The 22,099-nt window shown below is 44.6% G+C and overlaps 1 protein-coding gene across 1 annotated transcript in view; it reads right to left on the bottom strand.

The window, feature by feature from the left end:
* The window catches only part of SCN4A (sodium voltage-gated channel alpha subunit 4), a 147,959-nt gene that overhangs the window by 37,052 nt on the left and 88,808 nt on the right, over positions 1 to 22,099 (bottom strand). Inside the window, exons 7-14 of the mRNA XM_066588099.1 lie at positions 18,186 to 18,473; positions 16,788 to 16,851; positions 15,282 to 15,423; positions 13,797 to 14,009; positions 5,302 to 5,454; positions 4,716 to 4,830; positions 3,352 to 3,590; positions 1,871 to 2,044 (exon numbers count right to left, since the gene is read on the bottom strand). Coding sequence (XP_066444196.1) covers positions 1,871 to 2,044; positions 3,352 to 3,590; positions 4,716 to 4,830; positions 5,302 to 5,454; positions 13,797 to 14,009; positions 15,282 to 15,423; positions 16,788 to 16,851; positions 18,186 to 18,473 — 1,388 coding nt within the window. The remainder of the gene's footprint in view (positions 1 to 1,870; positions 2,045 to 3,351; positions 3,591 to 4,715; positions 4,831 to 5,301; positions 5,455 to 13,796; positions 14,010 to 15,281; positions 15,424 to 16,787; positions 16,852 to 18,185; positions 18,474 to 22,099) is intronic.

The following is a 22,099-nucleotide window of genomic DNA, read 5'->3' as shown; positions in this document are numbered from 1 at the left end:
TACCTCACCTCTGTGTATATATATTGAATAGAATCTAACGCTCCTCTGTGTGTACATACTGAGAAAAATCTAAATGACCTGTGTGTATATAGTGAGGAGAATCTCACTCACCTCTATGTGTATATAGTGAGGAGAATCTCACTCACCTCTATGTGCATATACTGAGGAGAATCTCCCTCACCTCTATGTGTATATACTGAGGAGAATCTCCCTCACCTCTATGTGTATATACACTGAGGAGAATCTACCACACCTCTGTGTGTATATACTGAGGAGAATCTCCCTCACCTCTATGTGTATATACACTGAGGAGAATCTCCCTCACCTCTATGTGTATATACTGAGGAGAATCTCCCTCACCTGTATGTGTATACACTGAGGAAAATCACCCTCACCTATGTGTGTGTATATACTGAGGAGAATCTACCTCACCTCTATGTGTATATACTGGGGAGAATGTACCTCACCGCTATGTGTATACACTGAGGAGAATCTACCTCACCTCTATGTGTATACATTGAGGAGAATCTACCTCACCTCTGTGTGTATATAGTGAGGAGAATCTCCCTCACCTCTATGTGCATATACTGAGGAGAATCTCCCTCACCTCTATGTGTATATACTGAGGAGAATCACCCTCACCTATGTGTGTGTATATACTGAGGAGAATCTACCTCACCTCTATGTGTATACACTGAGGAGAATCTACCTCACCTCTATGTGTATACACTGAGGAGAATCTACCTCACCTCTATGTGTATACACTGAGGAGAATCTACCTCACCGCTATGTGTATACACTGAGGAGAATCTACCTCACCTCTGTGTGTATATAGTGAGGAGAATCTCCCTCACCTCTATGTGCATATACTGAGGAGAATCTCCCTCACCTCTATGTGTATATACTGAGGAGAATCACCCTCACCTATGTGTGTATACACTGAGGAGAATCTACCTCACCGCTATGTGTATACACTGAGGAGAATCTACCTCACCTCTATGTGTATACACCGAGGAGAATCCACCCCACCTCTAGGTGTATATATTGAGTAGAATCTATCTCACCTCTATGTATATATACTGAAGAGAATCTACCTTACTTCTCTAAGTATATACTGAGAGGAATCTACCTCACCTCTATGTGTATATACTGAGGAGAATCCACCCCATCTCTATGTGTATATACTGAGGAGAATCCACCCCACCTCTAGGTGTATATATTGAGTAGAATCTAATGCTCCTCTATGTTTATATACTGAGGAGAATCTACCACACCTCTGTGCGTGTATATACTGAGGAGAATTTAACTGGCCCCTGTGTGTTTATACTGAAGAGAATATAACTGACCTCCGTGTGTATATACTGAAGAGAATATAACTGACCTCTGTGTGTATATACTGAGGAGAATATAACTCACCTCTGTGTGTATATACTGAAAGGCTGTAAAGTACATAAGGAAGTGGCTATGGACTACAGGGATAGAGCATGCTTTTAAGGCTAAAAAGGGTCTGCAACCTCCAGTCTGGGGGTAAATTTGAATAAAAAGGGTTTTACCTTTAAGGGTAAAAAGTGAGGAGAGTGGGAAGGGTGGCACATTCTGCAGACAGACATCGGTACATGTAGTCTGAGGAGAATCAAACGCTCCTCTATATCTCTGCATATCTTATTCCTCGTTTCCTCTGAAGTAACCTTGACTTCATAAAATTTTCTGCGCGAACAACAGGTCAACACCTGTACCAAATTAGCCGGGTATATATATATATATATATATATACGTTTAAAAAGAGTACCCAAAAGAAATCTTATTCTAGGTCATGAACATAAGCGATATCATCTTTACATAGAAGTTGCAAGTTTGGTTCAAGACCTACCAGACGGAAGGAACGCAACACCGACAGACCTTCTACATTGGCCAGGCCAAGCTCCACCAAACTCAGGGTAACAATTATACTGTCAAAGATGTTCCATCCAACCTGGAAGTAGTAATATGGATCCAAGGCGATCACCTTGAAGAACATTTCAGCTGCAAAAATGCCAGTGAAAACCTGTAAAAGAAAGGCAATAAGGTGGCAGCAATAATAATGCCAACTATATTAGGTACAAGAGGTATAGGAAAAAAATGTATATTTCTGGCCAGTTTAGTGTTTACCACAAATCTTACTAACAGGGATCAGGTCCTCCTCTGGAGTGTTTGAAAATGAAACTCAGAAGAAGGCAAGAACACAGAAATTTATACAGATAGTTTTCCAATATTCTCTTAGGAAGCATTTGGAAGAACTTCTCCCTTTTATCTACGTTCACTATTTAAAATATAATCTGGCCACTAGAGGATCAAAGTGGGTTAAACTACTCTTTGCTGGGAAAAGCATCCGTTATATATAAAAGGCGCATTGGTGAGGACTTACTACTTAAAAACAGTGTACCCCCTCTTAAAAGTATGTGACCCCTTAAAATGCTCTGCTCATACGAAAACTATGGGTTGCCCTTAAAAAGTCAGTGCACCTCCCCCAAGTAGTATGCCCCCCCTCCAAAAAGCACATGCCTCCTCTCCGAAAAGTATGTGGACCCCCTCTGAAACGTTTTGTGCTCCTCCCCTCCAAGAAAGGTTTGTGTCCCCCCCCACTCCAAAAAGGGTTTGTGCTCCCCTCTCTAAAAAGTACATGTTAAATCACTGTTAGTTAGGAAAAGCATCCTTCATATATAAAAAGGCAAGGCATATTGGTGACGACTCACTTTTTAAAAAGTGTGCAAGCCTAGAAAGTGTAGACTGCGCTTAAAAAATACATGTTCCCACTGAAAAGTGTGCCTTGTCAAAAAGTATGCACTCCTCCTCTAAAAAGTATGAGCGGCCCTCCAAAAATAAGTTCAGTCTCTTCTGTGAAGTATTTGCCCCCTCCAGAAAGTAAAGGGGTGTTCCTATCTTGGGTTTTCATGGCCAAGATGGGAAAACCCAACCCTTTGTTTTTGACCACCTGTTAGAAACAACCGAGGGCTTCAGCCCAGCGCTGTTTGTGTAGCTCTCATTGAAGCACAATACAGCACGAGTTACAGGAACAGTGTATTGTGCTGTGCGACTCCATTTCCGTAACTCCCATTCACTTCAATGAGTTCTACTATTTAAGCAATGCATGGCGGTTTTATTCGGACACTGCTATTCTGACTGTTCTGCATCTGCGGGCTGGGGATAGCCAAGCTTAAATTAGTTTTGCATCCTCTCTTTTCAAATTGGATGAAATCCCCCACATAATGTTTATAGCAGCGACCTCTGCAGGCCACAATGCGATTCCTTATCCCTCATACAATACATTTTAAAGCCGCCCCATTATTATAGCATTCATAGTTAGGTACTTACCAGGTTTCCAACATTCAACACATGCTCAAACTGTTCAGACAGTGGATAATGTTCCATCGCCATGAATAGTGTGTTGAGCACAATACAGATAGTGATCCCAAGGTCTACAAAAGGATCCATGACCACAAGCCGTACGTACTCCTTGAACTTCACCCAGGGTTTACAGCAGTCCCAAATCAAAAAAGTGTTTGCAAACTTGTACCACCAAGGCGGACATGTCTGCTGAGCTTCTTCTAGTTCTGCAGGAAGGAAGACATTGAGCCATATTAATACCATATAGATATTGAGCGACAGTAGATGTAAGTTTAATATGTGTTTTAAGAGATTGTTTCACAAGTGTTTCCTTATTGATGGGTCTATGAGGGGTTCGATAAGTCTCAGCCATAAAACCTCTGTCTAGAAGTTCATATTGTGTTTCAATTGCTGCCACTAATTGGAGTCATTAATGGGTTATTTACATTTATCGATCTTTTATAGGAAATGTCATACATTTCTTATAGATGTGGTTCCCACCTCTGGGACCCACACCTACATCCAGAACAGGGGTCCTACCTGGTGAGGTGGCCACTGGCTGTATCAATAAAAATCTAATTCTCAGGCTTCCCTGAGCTGGTGGGTGGAGACTAGCTGCTATTATGTCTCCCATGTGGAACACACACAGAAAAGAGGAGATCCTGCTTTCCTACCACTATGCCTCATTAACAGAAAGCAGCAGCATGGAAGACATCTTAGATAATTACTGAGCAGTAGAGATATGATTCCACTAGCTGTGAGACAGTAAGGCCACTCTCACACATAGTGTTGGCAAAATGCTGTTATTTTGATTGCGGAGTTTGGCCACCATTTTACCGTCATTTCAGATGCAGATTACGGTTTCTGACAGCAGGTTTTAATGCACCCCATCATTCTAATGGGTGATGAGGTGTGTTAATCGTAGCAAAATAGAGCAGACAGCCCTGAAGCGCATGTCTGTGAGGCCCCATTGAAATTAATGGGAGCGTTACACCGCGATCACCGCTCCTCTCCATAGACTTCTATAGGCAGCTTGAAAGCTGATCTGCCAGTAAGCTGGCATGAGATTAAAGAGGGTTGTACAGCAATAGTCGAGCATGGCTGCTTCTACTAGAAACAATGCGACACCGAACTATGGGTTGTATCTGGCATTGCAGTTCAACCCTATTAAATGAATGTGGCTAAAACGCAATGCCACGCGCAAAAGTGGCGCTGTTTTTTGACGAAAGTAGAACTAGGAATTCCCACCTGGTGCAACTGAAATCCACTGCAAAATGCTGCCGTGTGTGAATCCATCTTAAACTCTAAGTGTACAATTTGATGTGTTACATACTTTCCATACTTGCACAAACCTTCTATCATGGCTTCAGAGATGACACTAACAGAACTGCCAGCTTTCCTTTCCAATTTTGGTTCGTCCAAATACATCTTGGAGTTCTTCTCAAGATCGTTCTTTACTGAGTTGTCCTGGGAATGAGAAGAAGACATGTTCTTAGATGGTCAAAGTTTAACATGCATACCCAGTATACAGATAGTAGTGTTCTGGGGCCGCTTTCTCTTATCTTGCGGTATGCTTGCTCTGAGCTGTGATCTTTGGCGCTGTAGTTACATCAGCGTTGGTGACCTGAGTTCAAATCCGATGAAGGACATCATCTTCATCGGTTCTCCCATTACTTTACAGCTTCCAAATTAGGTAAACTTCAGAGGGATTGCTGGGGAGTGGCGAGTGTTTGAATTTTACTGTCTCCAGAAGTTCCAATGAAGTGAATGGAGCGGTGGCACACATGTATGGCCACCACTGTCAATTCAGGGAAGCGCTGAAGGCAATATCTCTGGTTACGTGGGGGCCTCAGAAGTCAGACCCCCACTGATCGGTAAGTCATCCCCTATCGTGTGGATAACATCCTGAGTTAAGAATACCCCTTTAATGGGACTTACATCTTCTTCTAGAGAAGCAACTCGGTCTATCACCACCCGAGGTATCATCCGTCCATTACAGTCCATCTTCTCATTATCATCATCGTCTAAATCCAGTTGTGTTGATTTTTTTCTTTCTTCATTGACGAGTCCCACCGAGGCCATGCTGGCTTTCTGAAACAGAAAATATTAACACTTTCCAATCCACTGTCTGATGTCTAAAGGCATTCTGATTGAAGGCTGTACAGCTCCGATGTCGGAAGACGTCCGGCAGGGTATTCTTACTGTATATTACTGGCCGCTCTGTTGTGGGGGGCCTCTCTAGCATGTCCCATACCGCAGTACTGGCTCTAGCCAGCAGATGGTGCCATTGTAAAATGGCAGAGAGAGAAAGCCCCCTAGGAAACCATGAATTCAAAATTGGATTGCAAAGGGTTATTAGCGGCACTAGATATCAATACATACAAAGTTAAATGGATCTGCACAATAAGCCATGCTTCAGTAATAGTAATTATGTCTTAATTAATTAGCTAATCATTGGAATAGTGCAGGGTGTCAGTAAACTTAGGGCGGATGTTGAGGTGAAAATCTTAAGTTGAAAGGGTTTTCCGGGCTTTTACCATTTATGACCTATCCTTAACATGGGTCATCAATAGTTGACAGGTGGCAGTCCACAGCTGGGATCCCCACCGATTAGCTTATCAGGCCTGTTGTCATTGCAGTGGGGGTGGATGTCATCATAGGGTTCGGAGCCGGTAGTGTAATAGTTGGCTTTATTCCCACTGAAATCAATGAGAGCAATGCAGCGTATTACACTTCCAGCTCCCATCCTGATGATGATGTCCAGTCCGCTACACTGACAGTGGGCCTAATAAATCAGCTGATTGGCTGGGATCCCAGCGGTGGACCCCCACCGCTGATTAACTATTGATGACCTATCCTGGAAAACCCCTTTGAATTAAAAATTAAATTCCCCAAGTGGTGGCTGCAATAACACAGATTTTTTTTTATTGGATGGTTGTGTGAAAAGAAGTTTGAAGTTCTGTACTAGAAACAGAGAGCGACGATCCCTACATGAATTTTGGATGCATATACAGGGTTAACAAAATTAAACTTCCCCATCTCAAAGGCCTCTAAAGGATATTCTGTTGCTCCAAATTTAGTAAAAAAGTCACCAATAGGTGGCGCTGCAGCTATGCAAATCGCACTACTAATGTTCATGTATTCTCCTTGGTTTTCAACAACACTCTCTATTCGCAAAACCATGTTTACCACTGCTGAACGCTGCAAGTATGCTTGAATCGCTACAGCATGCCAAGTCGTGCTGTCCATCTAATCTGACAATGGTGCAGGTCTGTCACAGTAGACCTGGTCTACTATAGTACCACCTATCAGCGAAGAGTTTACTCATTTTTTTCATAAACGGCGAGTGCATCGTCTGAAGTGCCCATTGTCCAAATTTTCTCTCATTTGGAGCAGCAGAACGCCTGCAGAGGCCTCTGAGTTGGGGAAGTTTAATTTTGTTAACCCTGTAGATTATAGGTATGCTTGCTTTCACTACCATTAATGCCCCTGACTAGCCCAAAATATGTAACAATATTATTTTATAATATTAATTACAAACTATTCTGCATGTCCAAGGATATTAAATAGAATCCCAGCCAGTGCTTGCAGAGTGCCACTGCCTTGGTGTAAGCTTTGATTCTATCCTGCCCATGATCCACATATCCATTCATCCACCTCCTGCTGCCTTCAGCTCAAATACATCTCCCAAATCCACTCTCTCCTTAACTTTGAGTCAGCAGGAATGCTAATACAGGTCCTTATCGCCTGTCTAGACTACTGCAACATCCTCCTCTGTGGCTTTCCATCTGACACCTCCAATCCATCCTGGATTCTGCATCTGACTAATAAACTCCCCGCCCCTCCCCTGTTACTCCTTTGCCTCTTCCCTCCGCCAGTCTATCCATTCTTCAGAGAATGCAGTTCAAAATATTATTAATGACATACAAGTCCACAACCTATCCCCTCCGTACACCTCTGTCCGCAACCTGTCCCCTCCGTACATCTCTGTCCGCAACCTGTCCCCTCCGTACATCTCTGTCCGCAACCTGTCCCCTCCGTACATCTCTGTCCGCAACCTGTCCCCTCCGTACATCTCTGTCCGCAACCTGTCCCCTCCGTACTTCTCGGTCCGCAACCAGTCCTCTCTGTACTTTTCTGTCTACAACCTGTTCCCTCCATACATCTCTGTCTGCAACCTGTCCCCTCCATACAACTCTGTCCACAGCCTGTCTCCTCTGTACATCTCTGTCCGCAACCTGTCCCCTCTGCACTTCTCTGTCCGCAACCTGTCCCCTCCATACACCTCTGTCCACAACCCATCAATTCTGTACATCTCTGTCCACAACCTGTCCCCTCTGTACATCTCGGGTCCACAACCCATCCCTTCCATACATGTCTGTCCGCAACCTGTCTCCTCTGCACTTCTCTGTCCGCAACCTGTCCCCTCCATACACCTCTGTACATCTCTGTCTGCAACTTGTCCCCTCTGTACATCTCTGACCTAATCTCCTGATACCTCCCCACATGTAATCTCCAGTCCACAGCCTGTCCGCTCCATACCTCTCTGACCTAATCTTGTGATACCTAATCACATTTACTCACCGAACCTCACAAGACCTTCTTCTGTGCTTTCCTCTAGTCTGCTCCTCACATAATCATCCTCAAAATTTCTCCCATACATCTCCCACAATCTGGAACTCATGACCCCAATGCATCAGACTCTTCGCCACCTTTAAAACCTTCAGGAGCAACCTGAAAATGTATCTCTTCAGAAAGCCTACAACCTGCAGTAACTCTACTACCATCAAACTACCATTCGAGCAACCTCTACCTCATCTACGGTCTCCTTCCACCTCTCCTTACAGATTGTAAACCATTGTGGTCAGAGTCCTCACTCCTTTTGTACAAGCGTGTCACTCATGTAATCATGTTTATTATGGTTTTCTTCATTGCTTTGCATACTGTAAACCCCCACTTTTCCAGAGCCCCGGAATTAATAGCACATTGAAAATAAATAATAACTATTTGGATAAAAGTTAAATGGGTCAAAAAAAGTTTATCCCAAAGCATCTCGAGAAGACATATATTTTGATCCTACACCGTTTAGACAACCCCTTTATGCATGAGGGAACCGACAAGTAGATGTTTGACCATGGTTCCATCTTCACCTTCAGGGGGTTTAACTATCCAAGCGGTTAGTGGAAGTGTCCGAAATAAGAATGTATTACAGATCTGTACAATTATATTTCAAGCCCAATCACACCAAAAGCTGAAGTCTTCTTTACACAAAGGTTGGGAACCACAGAACGCTGTTGAGTCATTTTCTCATATACCGGTCAATCAAAGCCCTTGAAGAATATTTTCGAGGTCTTAGGTCTATATTTAGAGTGGATTATGCAGGTGAACTGTGATACTTGGTAACAGAGGCAAGGATCTTGAGAGTCGATACTGCTAAGGACGCCTTCGGGGCTGAGGATTATAAACAGGCGTTTAACGTAGGTGAAGAATCCTGCCTACGGAGCTAGCAATCGGAGGCACTTAAGAAAACGATCTGTAGTTCCCCCAAGTGTATTCCTGAAGTCTTGCTGTTTCTCAGTATCATACTTCTTATGATTCTTGTTCACTGCTGCGTTGGCTATTTTGCCAAGTTGTGCAAGCGTAAATATGAGAAGGATCAGCTCATCAGATTACAGTTATATGAAAGGTCAGAGGAGCACTGTACATTACTACTGCTAGCAGTAATATCACTACACGGGTTGCTGCGTGCACCAACAAAACACTCCCAATTTCTAGTGCAGATTCAGTGTGGTACGGGGCAAACACTAACAACTGATCAAGAGCCTTTTCTGGTATACTGTTGTAGTGGCCCAGAGTTAACGGGGCCCCTCCATAAGTATGAATGTGCTTGTCTTGTGCAATTGTATTGTCAGTGTCTCCTTTGTGTGTGTATTTGATGTGTATTGTGCCTCTGCAGCACTGAATGGGTTAACGTCTGGGTTATGTCTGGGAAATGTATCTTGTTGTGTGTCACATGATTGTGTTATATATATGTGTTTGCAAGGAGTAGTGCAAGGGTCTTCTAGCACGGAGAGTGCAAAGTTGGTCTGGCAAGAGTCTGAGTTGCAGTCTTGTGAAGAGAGAACCTTTTAGTGAGTAGGAGAAACTGTGCCTCGTCGTATGAGGATCCCCAAGATGGAAGAGGTTGAGCGATGGACTAATGTCTACCCTGGGAATAAATCACACAGACCACCTCGGTGCTAAAATGGAGAACTGAGAGAGAGTGAGAGGAATCGCCAGGCAGTGTTGAGTGTAATGTCTAACTGTGAGTGTGTACCGGTAGAGAGCTGGAGAGAGAGAGAGAGAGAGAGAGAGAGAGCTGAAGAGAGAGAGCTGAAGAGAGAGAGCTGAAGAGAGAGAGAGCTGGAGAGAGAGAGAGCTGGAGAGAGAGAGAGAGCTAGAGAGAGAGAGAGAGCTAGAGAGAGAGAGAGCTAGAGAGAGAGAGAGAGAGCTAGAGAGAGAGAGAGCTGGAGAGAGAGAGAGCTAGAGAGAGAGAGAGCTAGAGAGAGAGAGAGCTAGAGAGAGAGAGAGCTAGAGAGAGAGAGAGCTAGAGAGAGAGCTGGAGAGAAAGCTGTAGAGAGAGAGCTGGAGAGAGAGAGCTGGAGAGAGAGAGCTGGAGAGAGAGAGAGCTAGAGAGAGAGAGAGCTAGAGAGAGAGAGAGAGCGCAAGAGAGAGAGAGCGCAAGAGAGAGAGAGCGCAAGAGAGAGAGAGAGAGCTGGCGAGAGAGAGCTGGTGAGAGAGAGAGAGCTGGCGAGAGAGAGAGAGCTGGTGAGAGAGCTGGAGAGAGAGAGAGCTGGAGAGAGAGAGCTGGAGAGAGAGAGCTGGAGAGAGAGAGAGCTGGAGAGAGAGAGAGAGCTGGAGAGAGAGAGAGAGAGCTGGAGAGAGAGAGAGCTGGAGAGAGAGAGAGAGCTGGAGAGAGAGAGAGAGAGAGAGAGCTGGAGAGAGAGAGAGAGAGCTGGAGAGAGAAAAGAGAGTTGCCGGGAGCAGAACCCAACAGATAACTGGGACTGTGGATTCGTCTGCCATCCTGTGAATCCTCCCTGTCACACCACTAATTTGTTTACACCAGTGTCCTGCTGGCTGATGCGAAGTTTGTGAACCGTTCATCATTTATTTAAGTAAATGAGCTCTACCGACCGTTCCCAGTTTTGCTCAGAAAGTTATCCCTGTGTGTGGACTATTTTATTTCAACTTCTTGATTCACTGCAGATGACGGAACGGTGGCATCACGAGTGACAAAAAGGACTCTCAGGTAAACCACGAATTGGGTTTTCCCTGTGAAACTCCCCCAACAGTAACTTGGTCAGGTCCTATGCTACCCCCAGGGAAGGAGATGGTAGAGCCGTGTGACAAGGCCGCAATCTACCCCGCTATCTCCTTGGCTGTGGGCCCGCTCCTCAGACGCTGCACTGTTCTCCCCAATAGACTTTCCAAAGTGTATACACTAAATGAACACTTTATTAGAACCCTTTCACGATTGGATCTTCCCAGTATGGAAATTATCCCAGTGACCCCAAGGTGCAGCATAAAATCATGTGACAAGTTTTCCGTGGATCAGTTTCAGTGAAAATCTAGCAATCTGAGCAAATTCCAACAAGGTCTGGTCATTGGTGATAGACTAGCCGGGTCAGGATTTCATAGACTGCCAACCTAGTGAGGTTTTCTCGTACAATGGCGTGATCGAGGAAAACATTCAATGAATGGCAATCCTGGGGATGTAAACAACTAATCTTCGAAGGGGATTAGAAGAAGATGTCAGAAATTGCTCCGATGAAGAGGCGTTGGAGAGTCAAGGAAACTGCAGCCCAAAACAACTCTGGTATTCCAACTAATGTGTCCGGACATACAAAAACGACTTTCTGTTCCCATGGATGGGTTATAACAGCAGACGACCAGTTCCAGCCCCATTGCTATTTAAGAGAGCAAAAAAAGGCGAGACTCCAGCGGGCAAAACAGCGCAAAAATTATATCACTGAACCGTTGAAAAACATCTCCTGGTCAGATGAATCCAGATTTCTCTTGCGCCGTGCTGATGGAGGTCAGAATTTGGTACAAGCAGCATGAATTGATGAACCCTTCCTGTCACCTGGTCAGAGCATGTCAGTTCCCCCCTCATAACTGCAACAACTATAATAAGCTTCCTATCCACAGGGGCCGATATTCCCACAGAACGATTTCATCAACTAGTGGGATCTACGCCATGATGAATTGCTGTGGTTCTAAAGGAAGGTGTCCGCCTCCAGATTCTGCAGCATGATATGACCATACGCAATTTCCTGCCCATGAGCGAAAATCAATTGCGATTTTCCACTCGCGGGGAAAAAAATAATAAATCGCAGAATGCTGTGATTTTGTGCAGGCTACACATGGAGGGCTTCCATTGAAGTCAATGGAAGCCGCCCGTCCTGCGGCCATTATGCTATCATCATTGCAGAATGGTCGTGGCGCTACGTCATCTGTACTGTGCATGTGCTCCGGCCGGCACATCCACAGCACAGGAAGAAGACGCCGGACAGGTACGCTGGGACCGACAGCTGGGCACTGGAGCAAACTACGCTGCGGGATCCTGCATGCGGGGTCCAACCCGGCCGTGTGCAGGCAGTCTAAGAATGTGGTAATGTCAACCAGTTTTTTTTAAAGGAGTCATTTATCTTTGCCATTTCCTCCATACTATATATATTTCACATATTTGGAAATGCTAAAATATAGACAATCAAACTACTTGGCAGAAGTCTCCTTGTTATATACAGTATAATGCAGCAATATGGAAACTACTGTAGCCTGACAGATGCTCTTCGTTTTGCCTTTCCTTTCAGTCTGTGCTTTCCACCTTTCCTCTACCTCCTTTTTAACATTATGACATTACTTCTATCACATGCAGCTAACAGATAAGTCACTGCCTCCTACAAGGTCAACACATTCATCTTCTGCTGCTGGTGTCATTGTTCCTGGGATAGGGCGGCTATATTCTGTTCCATTTGCTAGCTCTTCAGAACAAGAAACAAACAAAAGGTGGATGGACAACCCAAGAAGCCAACCAAATATTATACTTCAGAGCTGCATTCACAATTCTTTGTTGTTCCAAGCATGATCAAGCAGGCATAACAACTAAGCTTGAAAGGAGCGTGAACTTCATGCTCTTTCTTTATAACGCATGAACTGAGGAGGTTTCCTTTAGACCTCTTTCACACTAGTGTGAAAGTTACCCGTGCAAAACAATTGTGGCTAATTACGTGAAAAACAGTTTGAACGGGCAATTTCCAGCTATTAAGTCTTGAGCTTAATTAGCGGTGACATTGTCTGTTTACACGATCAGGAGCTGCGTGGTGCGTGTTATCCAGCTCCAATAGGAGTCTATAGAACTTCCTGTGCATTGCGCACCAAGGATAGGTCATGTCTAGAGATGAGCGAGCATACTCGCTAAGGACAATTACTCGAGCGAGCATTGCCCTTAGCGAGTACCTGCCCGCTCGGAAGAAAAGATTAGGCTGCCGGCGCGGGGGAGCGGTGAGTTGCGGGAGTCAGCAGGAGGGAGCGGGGGGGGGAAGAGAGGGAGAGAGAGATATCTCCCCTCCATTCCCCCCCGCCGCTCCCCACCCCCCGCTGGAACCCGAATCTTTTCTTCAGAGCGGGCAGGTACTCGCTAAGGACAATGCTCGCTCGAGTAATTGCCCTTAGCGAGTATGCTCTCTCAACTCTAGTCATGTCGTATCTTTTCGCACATCAGGTAATTGTAGTTGCTGAATTTCAGTCGCGCATGTTCTATTATTTTAGGTGCGATTTTTTAATGCGCCTAAAATTCTTTCATCGGAACGTTTTCATAGGAATCCATTGGTTCTAATAGCGCGCAAAAAAGTGTGCAGAACGGCCCATGTATCTGTGCCTGCCCATCCACTTCAACGACCTATTGTGGGTCATGATTCACACCAAAATAGGACAGGTCACACGATCAAATATCACATGAAAAAATACGCTCATATAAACAAACCCATTGAAATCAATGGGTTTTGTTCACTGCATATTACATGGGCAGAAATGACGCACATAATAAGCAGTGCAAAAACGCCCTAAAGACACAACTATTTTTGTAGCATTCTATAATGCTACGTTGAAGTTACTTTTTTCCAACCTATAAAATAACCTAAATTTTTCAAACTCCAAAATGCAGAATTCCCCTTGATGTTAAGCGAAAACAGATGTAGCAAAGTTTAACTTGACACAATGCAATAAAGTAAACTTTCTAGTTTATTTGTCCTTTCAATTGCTTTCCAATGGCATTTGGCATGTTAAAGCAGCAATAGCTTTTCAATGTATTAAGATAATTTGCTGCAGAAAGATATCAGTCAGGTTAGAGTTTGCTCCATCTGTACAAATCACAACTGTTACATACTGACCCTTTGCCCCTGCTCTTCTTGATGTTTCTTGAGCTGTTCCAGCATGTCCTGGAATTCTTTCTCCTTTTCTAAGGCTTCTTGCATGGTGGCTTCATTCTGCTCGGCATAAGCCATGGCCACCACAGCAAGGATAAGGTTGATGAGATAGAAGGAGCCCAGGAATATCACCAACACGAAGAAAATCATGTAGGTTTTACCTGCAGCTCTGAGGGTCTAAGAACAAAACACAAGAAATTAAAAATGTGACTTAACAGCATCAGTTATAATAAAGGAGAACATTATCTACACCCAGAGGCATAACTTGAAGATTTGGGGCCCCAATGCAAAACCTGTAACAGGGCCCCCAACTATAATGCTTTATTCATAGTACTGGGCTCCCTATATGGAGAAGAGAGGCCTTATGGGCCCCTTAAGGCTCCAGGGTCCGGGTGCAACCGCATCCCCTATAGTTACGCCCCTGTCTACACCGATGGTCTTCATCCTGTGCCCCCAACCCATTTTTTGCACAATTAGAACTGTCAGCACGCCACGTCAGCCGAAGCCTGTAATGGCATGCTGGTGTGCAACATCTGGTGGGCCACAAGTTGGAGACCTCTAATGTCAACCTATAGCTATGTGGGTTTTTCTGCTTCTATACAACCTGGAGACAAGACTGGAAAAAGGGTAGACGACCGCCTAGGGTTGCCATCATGTCACAGATCAGATAGGGTTGCAATTTTATTGTTAAAAACTTTTTCTTTAGCAACACTTACATTTCACTGAATGCCTCCATCAATCCCTAGGAGTGTTGAGCATTTTTTGTATTGCTCCCCCTTCCTCACTCCCGGACGGTTCTCTTGTGCTCTGGGCACCAGCCCTGCACTGGGTTTTGACGCCGTTCACATCTGTTTTAATTACGGGATAGAATCTGGGGTCTGTTTTAATTGTGGGTTCAAATAAGGGATCTGTATTTATTATGTGGGCTGATCTGGGGGCTCTGTATTAAATTTTGGGGGCTATCAGGTGTCATTTATAATACTGGAGTCTTCTCTTGTGGAAAAGGAGGCCTTTGGGTGCCATGAAACTCCAGGGCTTGGGCGCGACTGCTACTTCTGCACTCACTAGAGCTATATCCCTGGCCAAAGTTCTCACGGCAGCAAACTCTGCAGTCTTCAGAAGAAATCGCTAGTGTGGTCTGGGCCGAATAGAGGAGAAACGTAAAAGGGCATCACCAGATTTAATATTTATACTGCTTGTATCTGGTTGTTTTAAGATTAAGTCTCTTTTATTGAGAGAGTAAGGTTGTTTGTTATTGATTCTTGGGATTGAAAGAAAGGGGCGCAATTTGCCTAATATATATTTAGGGCACCTAATCACCTTGTCTCAGCCTTGCCTGCAGTTGTCAAGTAGGGTGAGTTTGGACAATGACATAAAGGGCATTTGCAGTGCTAAAGTTGGGATCACCCGGGATAATAATTAGGGTTAGCAGCATCATGAGTGTTATACCAGCTGAAACAGGTTCTCCCAATAGTCCTGAGTCATCAGCCTGAAGAGTGCCAAAAAGGCCCAGTTAAATGAGTCGTAGCTGGTGTAGCCATAGTTGGGATTTCTTCCAGTCTTCATACATGTAAAGCTTTCTGGGCATCTCCTGTTGGTAAAAGGTACTCTTATCATCCAAGGTCAAATTCCAAAAAGACAAACAGATCTCCCCAACCACAAAAACAGCTGTATACTGTATACACCATGCAATCCACAAATGGCAAGGATATAAATTATTCTAGCCCTGTTGTGCGTAGGAACACTTACTAAAACTTTTTCCAGTTAAAGCCAACACAAAAAAGTGATGTAAAGCTATTAAGGATTCATCCACTTGGTGTTGCTGTGTGCATGGAGAATGTACGCTGACACAGAGGTCTTTAATAGTCTAGGTCCCCATGTGGTACATTTTTACAAATCACAGTATGGTCACCTTCAGAATCCGCTATGGCTGTGTTTCCTAACCAGAGGATCAGGAGTAGTGTTGAGGGAACCGAACCACTTGAACCCTATTTCAGTAGAACTTTGCTGAAAATTCAGTTTGTGGTGAATCCAAATCTCAAATAGTTGGCCCGGCCAAACCCACACAAGAAGAAAGAGGTGGTCCTGTGGCCAGCAGTGTTGCCATCCTAGGTTCAAATCTGTATGTTCTAACTGTAATCGCTTTTACTTATATAGCACATGCCTATTACACAGTGCTGTTACATCATTTGAAGTTTTTTCTTATTTGCACTTTTTTACGTTTTGCGATACTTGCGATCCCATGATCACTCTGATAATACACTGCAGTACTTCTGCCATTGTCAGGTGTTTGGTTGTCTTGCAACCTATTGGGTCTCTGTGATAGGATGGTGGAGGGCCAGTGATGTCAACCGCTTACATGCCGCGAGCAACATTGATTATGGCATGTAAGAGATTATCGGCAGAAATCAGAGTTCTCTCCAGTCTTTACCATTCTTGGGCCCATCCCATCTACATGGCATTGATGTACGGCATTTCATGTGAGCCCTCCCATGGCGTAGATGTAAGCGGTTAAAGTCAATGAAATCAGTTAGGATCCATTGGACTTTTTTTATGAAGCTGTTAAAAACTAGTCATGGAGCTGTGAAAAACTGAAGTATTGTGAACACAGCACAAATAATGTCAAATAGATGACAACATAATAAGAAGCAAATTGAGATAAAACAGTAAACACACCTATCTAGCAAAAGTATAGCAGCTCTATGGGGTTGTAGAAGGTTAAAAAAAAACACTGCTGCCTTCTTCCACAAACAGCGCCACTTTTGTTCATTGGTTAGGTCTGGTATTGCAGCTCAGTCCCATTGACTTGAAGGGGTCCAGGCTGCAATACCAGACTGAGGTCATAAGTAGGAGTGGCGCTGTTTCTAGAAGAAAGTAGCAGTGTTAATGTCGTCTACTAAAACCGCTTTGACTGTATTTATTGTTGTTCTCATATAGAAGTCAAATGCCGCTTACCCGCTGTCACTGCTGTTCCCACACAGAAGAGGATCCAGCGCTCCATCCAAGAAGTAGAAGTTAGCTACATTGACAGAGAAGGAAGGAAAAAAGTAGTTGAGAAACCCAAACTAGCTCATAAAGTAATACTAATCTTTACAGCCCATACGCACTTTGTTTGACCACCACTTGACACTTTGTACACAGCAACTACTACTACTCTTAAAGGGCCTTTCTAGGGTAAAGAAAAAAGAACCTAATATTCTTTAACCCTTTGCAATTCAATTTTGGATTAAGGATTTGCTAGGGGACTTTTTCTTTCTGCCATTATACAATGGTGCCATCTGCTGGCTAGAGCCAGTACTGCGGTATGCGACATGCTAGAGAGGCCCCCGACAGCAGAGCGGCCAGTAATCTACAGTAAGAATACCCTGCCGGATGTCTTCTGACATCGGAGCTGCACAGCTTTCAATCAGAATGTCTTTAGACACCAGACAGTGGATTGGAGAGGGTTAAAGAATTGCAAAATACTTCTCTTTTAAATTTCATTTTATTTGTGCACCATGATTTTGCACCCTATGTCTATTGTATCAATTGTAGTCAGCCTATGTCTATTGTATCACCCAGCTGTAGCAGGCAATCGCCATTCTGCTGTAGTGCTGTTTTGCCTAAAGTGTTGTTATTGGCCAATCTAGTCAGCTGATGTCACTTCCCATGGACTGAGAGCAGTGAAAAAAGCCAAAAACAGCTATAAATTAAAGATGAACTAGAAGTGAACGGATTCTCGTTCGTCATTCAAACATTGACCGTATTTACACTGTACAATTCTGATTCAGATTTGCACAATCCATCGATTCTTTTGAACACTAATCGTTCAGTGCAAAAGGGCCCTTATACTCCAGAGCTGCACTCATTATTCTGCCGACGGAATCCCTGTGCACACACTGTAAGGGTGAAGTCACATGAACGTATATCGGCTCGGTTTTCACGCCGAGCCGATATACATTGTCCTCGTGTGCAGGGGGGGGAGGATGGAAGAGCCAAGTGCAGGAACTGAGCTCCCGCCCCCTCTCTGCCTCCTCTCCGCCCCTCTGCACTATTTGCAATGGGGAGAGGCGGGGCGGGGCTAATTCGCGGCACTTAGCCCTGCCCCCACCCCGCCTCTTCCCATTACAAATAGTGCAGAGGGGCGGAAAGGAGGCGGAGAGGGGGTCGGGAGCTCAGTTCCTGCTCCTGTCTATTACATCCCCCCCCCCCTGCACACGAGGACAACGTATATCGGCTCGGCGTAAAAACTGAGCCGATATACGTTCGTGTGGCTTCACCCTAATGCACATGGAAATATTAGAGCCTTCAAACGTTAACATGCACTTTAAGTAACTTTTTGTAGATGTGCACCAAGTTTATCAGTTGACTTACACTCATCATTCAGGTATTCTGACCAGTCTATGGATATGTTGGCGAACAGATCGGTATTATTGTATAAGGTTGAGTTGTCATCAAAACCCATAGATGTTATGGTGACGTTTCTGTAATATTCGTAGGCTTCCTCGGGGGGTGGCCAGTAGACACACTTCTGTTTCAGGTTTCCCATAAACAGCTGAAGACCAATTAGTGCAAAGACGGCCAAACAGAAGACGGTGAGGATCATCACATCTGCCAGCTTCTTCACAGATTGAATAAGGGCTCCAACAATGGTTTTCAAGCCTGGAACAGGTGAAGAGGGCTACATGTTATCTTTATGAAATCTTGTGTCTGATCGCGAAAGTATGACACTTCTGATCATGTAGACCAGTGTTCCCCAACTCCAGTCCTCAGGGACCACCAACAGGTCATGTTTTCAGGATCTCCTCAGTATTGCACAGGTGATGTAATTATTGTCGGTGCCTTAGACATTGCCACAGGTGTTCTTACCATAGGATATCCTGAAAACATGACCTGTTGGTGGTCCCTGAGGACTGGAGTTGAGGACCCCTGACGTAGACCAATCATGTATGAATATAATTTATATCAAATCTGACCATGAGGTACATCTGTATGTCCTACCTGTATGGATGGTGACTTAGTGGTTAGTACTGCTGGTATAGTTGTATGTAAGGCTGAAAAAAGACATATGTCAATCCAGTTCAGCCTATTACCCCCCCCCCCCCCCATGTTGATCAGACGAAGACAAAAAAAAAGCTCAATGAGGCGAAGCCAATTTTCCCCATTTAGGGGAAAAAATTCTTTCCTGACTCGAATCTGGCAATCGGAATAATCCCCGGATCAATAACCGTTTTGAAGTTATTAAATTATAACATATAATATTGTATTGCTCAAGAAAGACATCTAGGCCTACTCTTATCAAATTTGTCATTACCACGTCCTCAGGCAGAGAGCACCATAGTCTCACTGCTCTTACAGTAAAGAACCCCCTTCTAGATCGGTGTAGAAACCTTCTTTCCTCTAGGCACACAGAAGGCGCCCCCTTGTTACAGTCACAGTCCTGGGTATAAATAGATAATGAAAGAGATCTCCGTATTGTTCCCCGATATATCTATACATGTCAGGGAACTGAGGTCCGGGTAACTGAAAGTCCCTAAAAACTTCCCGCAACCCTTGTCCCTACCTACTTGCCCCCGTAGGCTAGGCCCTAGGGCGACAACTGGGTGGCAGTCCCTAGACTCACTAGGGATGCAGGGGCAGGAGCCAGACACACAGACAAATACAAGAAACAAACAAACACAAAGGCAGGTCAGGCAATCCGGGTCGGCAACGGGAGAGAACGCAGTACTAGGGGTCAGGCGAAGGCAAAGTCAGGTCCAGAGCAGGTAAGTCAAAGCAGGAGATTAATACAAAGGAACGCAGGTGTAGCTGGAGACAAAACATACACTGGCAACTACTGACAGGAACTGAGAAGTTTAGATGCTGTCAGAACTCCCGCCCCAGCAGTTGATTGGGGCGGGGAGCCTAACAGCAGCAGGAGCCAAAACCTGGACACCGGAAGAAACAGCCCCTGGTTCCTGCTAAAGACAGGCAGGAGCACCCAGGAGTCACGGCAACAGGAACATGGTGCAGGATGGCACCCGCCGCATCTCCAGCAGCCCGACTAACTAGGCGCACGCCCCCTGCGCACGGGAGCGCTCGCCCGGAACCGGCGTACCAGGTCACGGTGGCCAGGAGAGGTCAAAAAGACTGGGGCCCCCCTGCGCTTCATCCCCGCAGCCCGGGTACTAGGATCAGTAGTGCGGGCACGGAGACCCCCAGAGCTGCCGGACCTGACAATACATAGTTATTAGAGCGCCCCCTTGTTACAGTCCTGGGTATAATAGATGATGGGAGATATCTCTGTATTGTCCCCTGATATACTTATACATAGTTATTAGGTCGCCCCTCAGTTGTCTTTTTTCTAAACAAAATAATTCCAATTTTGATAACCTCTCTGGGTATTGTAGTCCGCCCATTCCATTTATTACTTTAGTTGCCCGCTTTTGTACCCGCTCACGCTCTGATATGTCCTTCTTGAGTACCGGTGCCCAAAACTGTCCACAATATCCCATGTGTGGTCTGACCAGTGACTTGTAAAGAGGAAGAACAATGTTCTAGTCATGTCCCTCTAGACCTCTTTTGATGCACCCCATGATCCTATATGCAGCACCTGGGTCCTGGCAGCAGTGAACATATAGGATCCCACAACAACAATAAAAATGAGGGACCTTTCAAGAGTTGCCTGACACCAGGATACTCTGAACCAGCTATGAGAGAATGTCCAGGTGCTCCTATCCTATTTTCATGACATCAGCACAGTTTTCATTGCATGTGGACCATATTACAGTACAGGATGCCACTACCTGGAATTAGGGTTGCCACGTTTGTCACAAAAAAATACTGGCCAAGGTAAAGGGGGACATGGTTTAGGGTTGTGCTTGGGGGCATAGCTTATAACAACATATGTTTTTCTAGTGGCCTCAATCAGTAATTGTGCTCCCTTCAGTAGCCCAAATAGTAATAGTGCCCTGAATAGTAAAAATCCAGTGGCTTTGGTAGTAAAAGTGACCCCCTTATTGGCCCCAGTAGTAATAGCTTCCCCTTTAGTGGCCCCAGTAGTTATAGTGTCTCCTCTTAGTTGCCCCAGTAGTTATAGTGACCCCGTTAGTGGCCTCAATAATAGTAGTGACCCCCTTAGTGGCCCCAGTAGTAATAGTGTACCACTTAATGGCCCCTTCTTTGTGCCCTCCACACCCTGAACCTGCAGGCCGGGCAGTAAACCCACACAATCATGTGTTTAACCCATTCCCGCAACAGGGCGTAAACTTACGTCCTGGAGATAGCGCGGGATCACATATGATCCAGCGCTATCCCGCAGTGGGAGCCGGCTGTCAGTCACAGCCGGCGTCTCGCTGCAACAGCGGGGGGACATTAGAGATGCGCCCGCCACTGTTAACCCCTTCCCTGCCGCGATCTAAGTAGATTGCGGCAGGGAAAGAGTTCACAAAGGGAGCGCGGCTCCCTCTGTGTCTCCGGCCGGAACTCGCGATGACATCGCGAGAGCCCGGCCTGTCACCATGGCAACAGGACGCCAGACACTGGCGTCCTGTATTGCCTATGCCTGAGATCGCTGTATGAGCGATAAGGCATGGGAGAGCAGTAGCTCTGCCATGCCTTATGACAGCGATCATCAGGGCAGTGGTTAAAGTCCCTCAGAGGGACACAAACAGTGTAAAAAAAAGAAAGATTTAAAAAATGAATTAAAAAAATGTAAAAAAAAAGAGTAAAAAAACCCATTTTTTTATGCTTTTTCTCAGATTAGCATAAAAAAAGGTAAAAAAAAACAAAAACCCCACATATTTGGTATTGTCGCGTCCGTAACAATGCGTACAATAAGTTGCACATGCTTTTGACTGTGCACGGAAAAAAACGCTAAAAAAAAAGCTAAAAAACTGAGGCAAAATGCTCATTTTTAGCATTTTGCCTCACTAAAAATGCAATAAAAGTGATCAAAAAAGCCGTATGTACGCCAAAATGGTACCAATAAAATCTACAGCTCGTCTTGCAAAAAATAAGCCCTCATAAAGCTCTGTACATCAAAAAATAAAAAACTTACGGGACTTTGAATGCAGCAATTTAGAATAGAAAAAAGATTTCCAAAAAAAAGGGGTTTTATTGCAGAAAAGTGGGAAAACCTAAAAAAAAAGTTAGAATTTTGGTATCATTGTAACCGTACCGGTCTGCAGAAAAAATGGAAAGTCTCATTTATGCTGCATGATTAACGGTGTAAAAAAAAAAAAAAAAATCTATGGCAGAATTGATGCATTTTCTCTCTCTGCTATCATTAAAAAAAAAAAAAAAAAAAT

The sequence above is a fragment of the Eleutherodactylus coqui genome, chromosome 13 (genome assembly GCF_035609145.1).
Source record: "Eleutherodactylus coqui strain aEleCoq1 chromosome 13, aEleCoq1.hap1, whole genome shotgun sequence".
NCBI classification, from domain to species: domain Eukaryota; kingdom Metazoa; phylum Chordata; class Amphibia; order Anura; family Eleutherodactylidae; genus Eleutherodactylus; species Eleutherodactylus coqui.
This window is presented reverse-complemented; position numbering and strand designations above follow the sequence as displayed.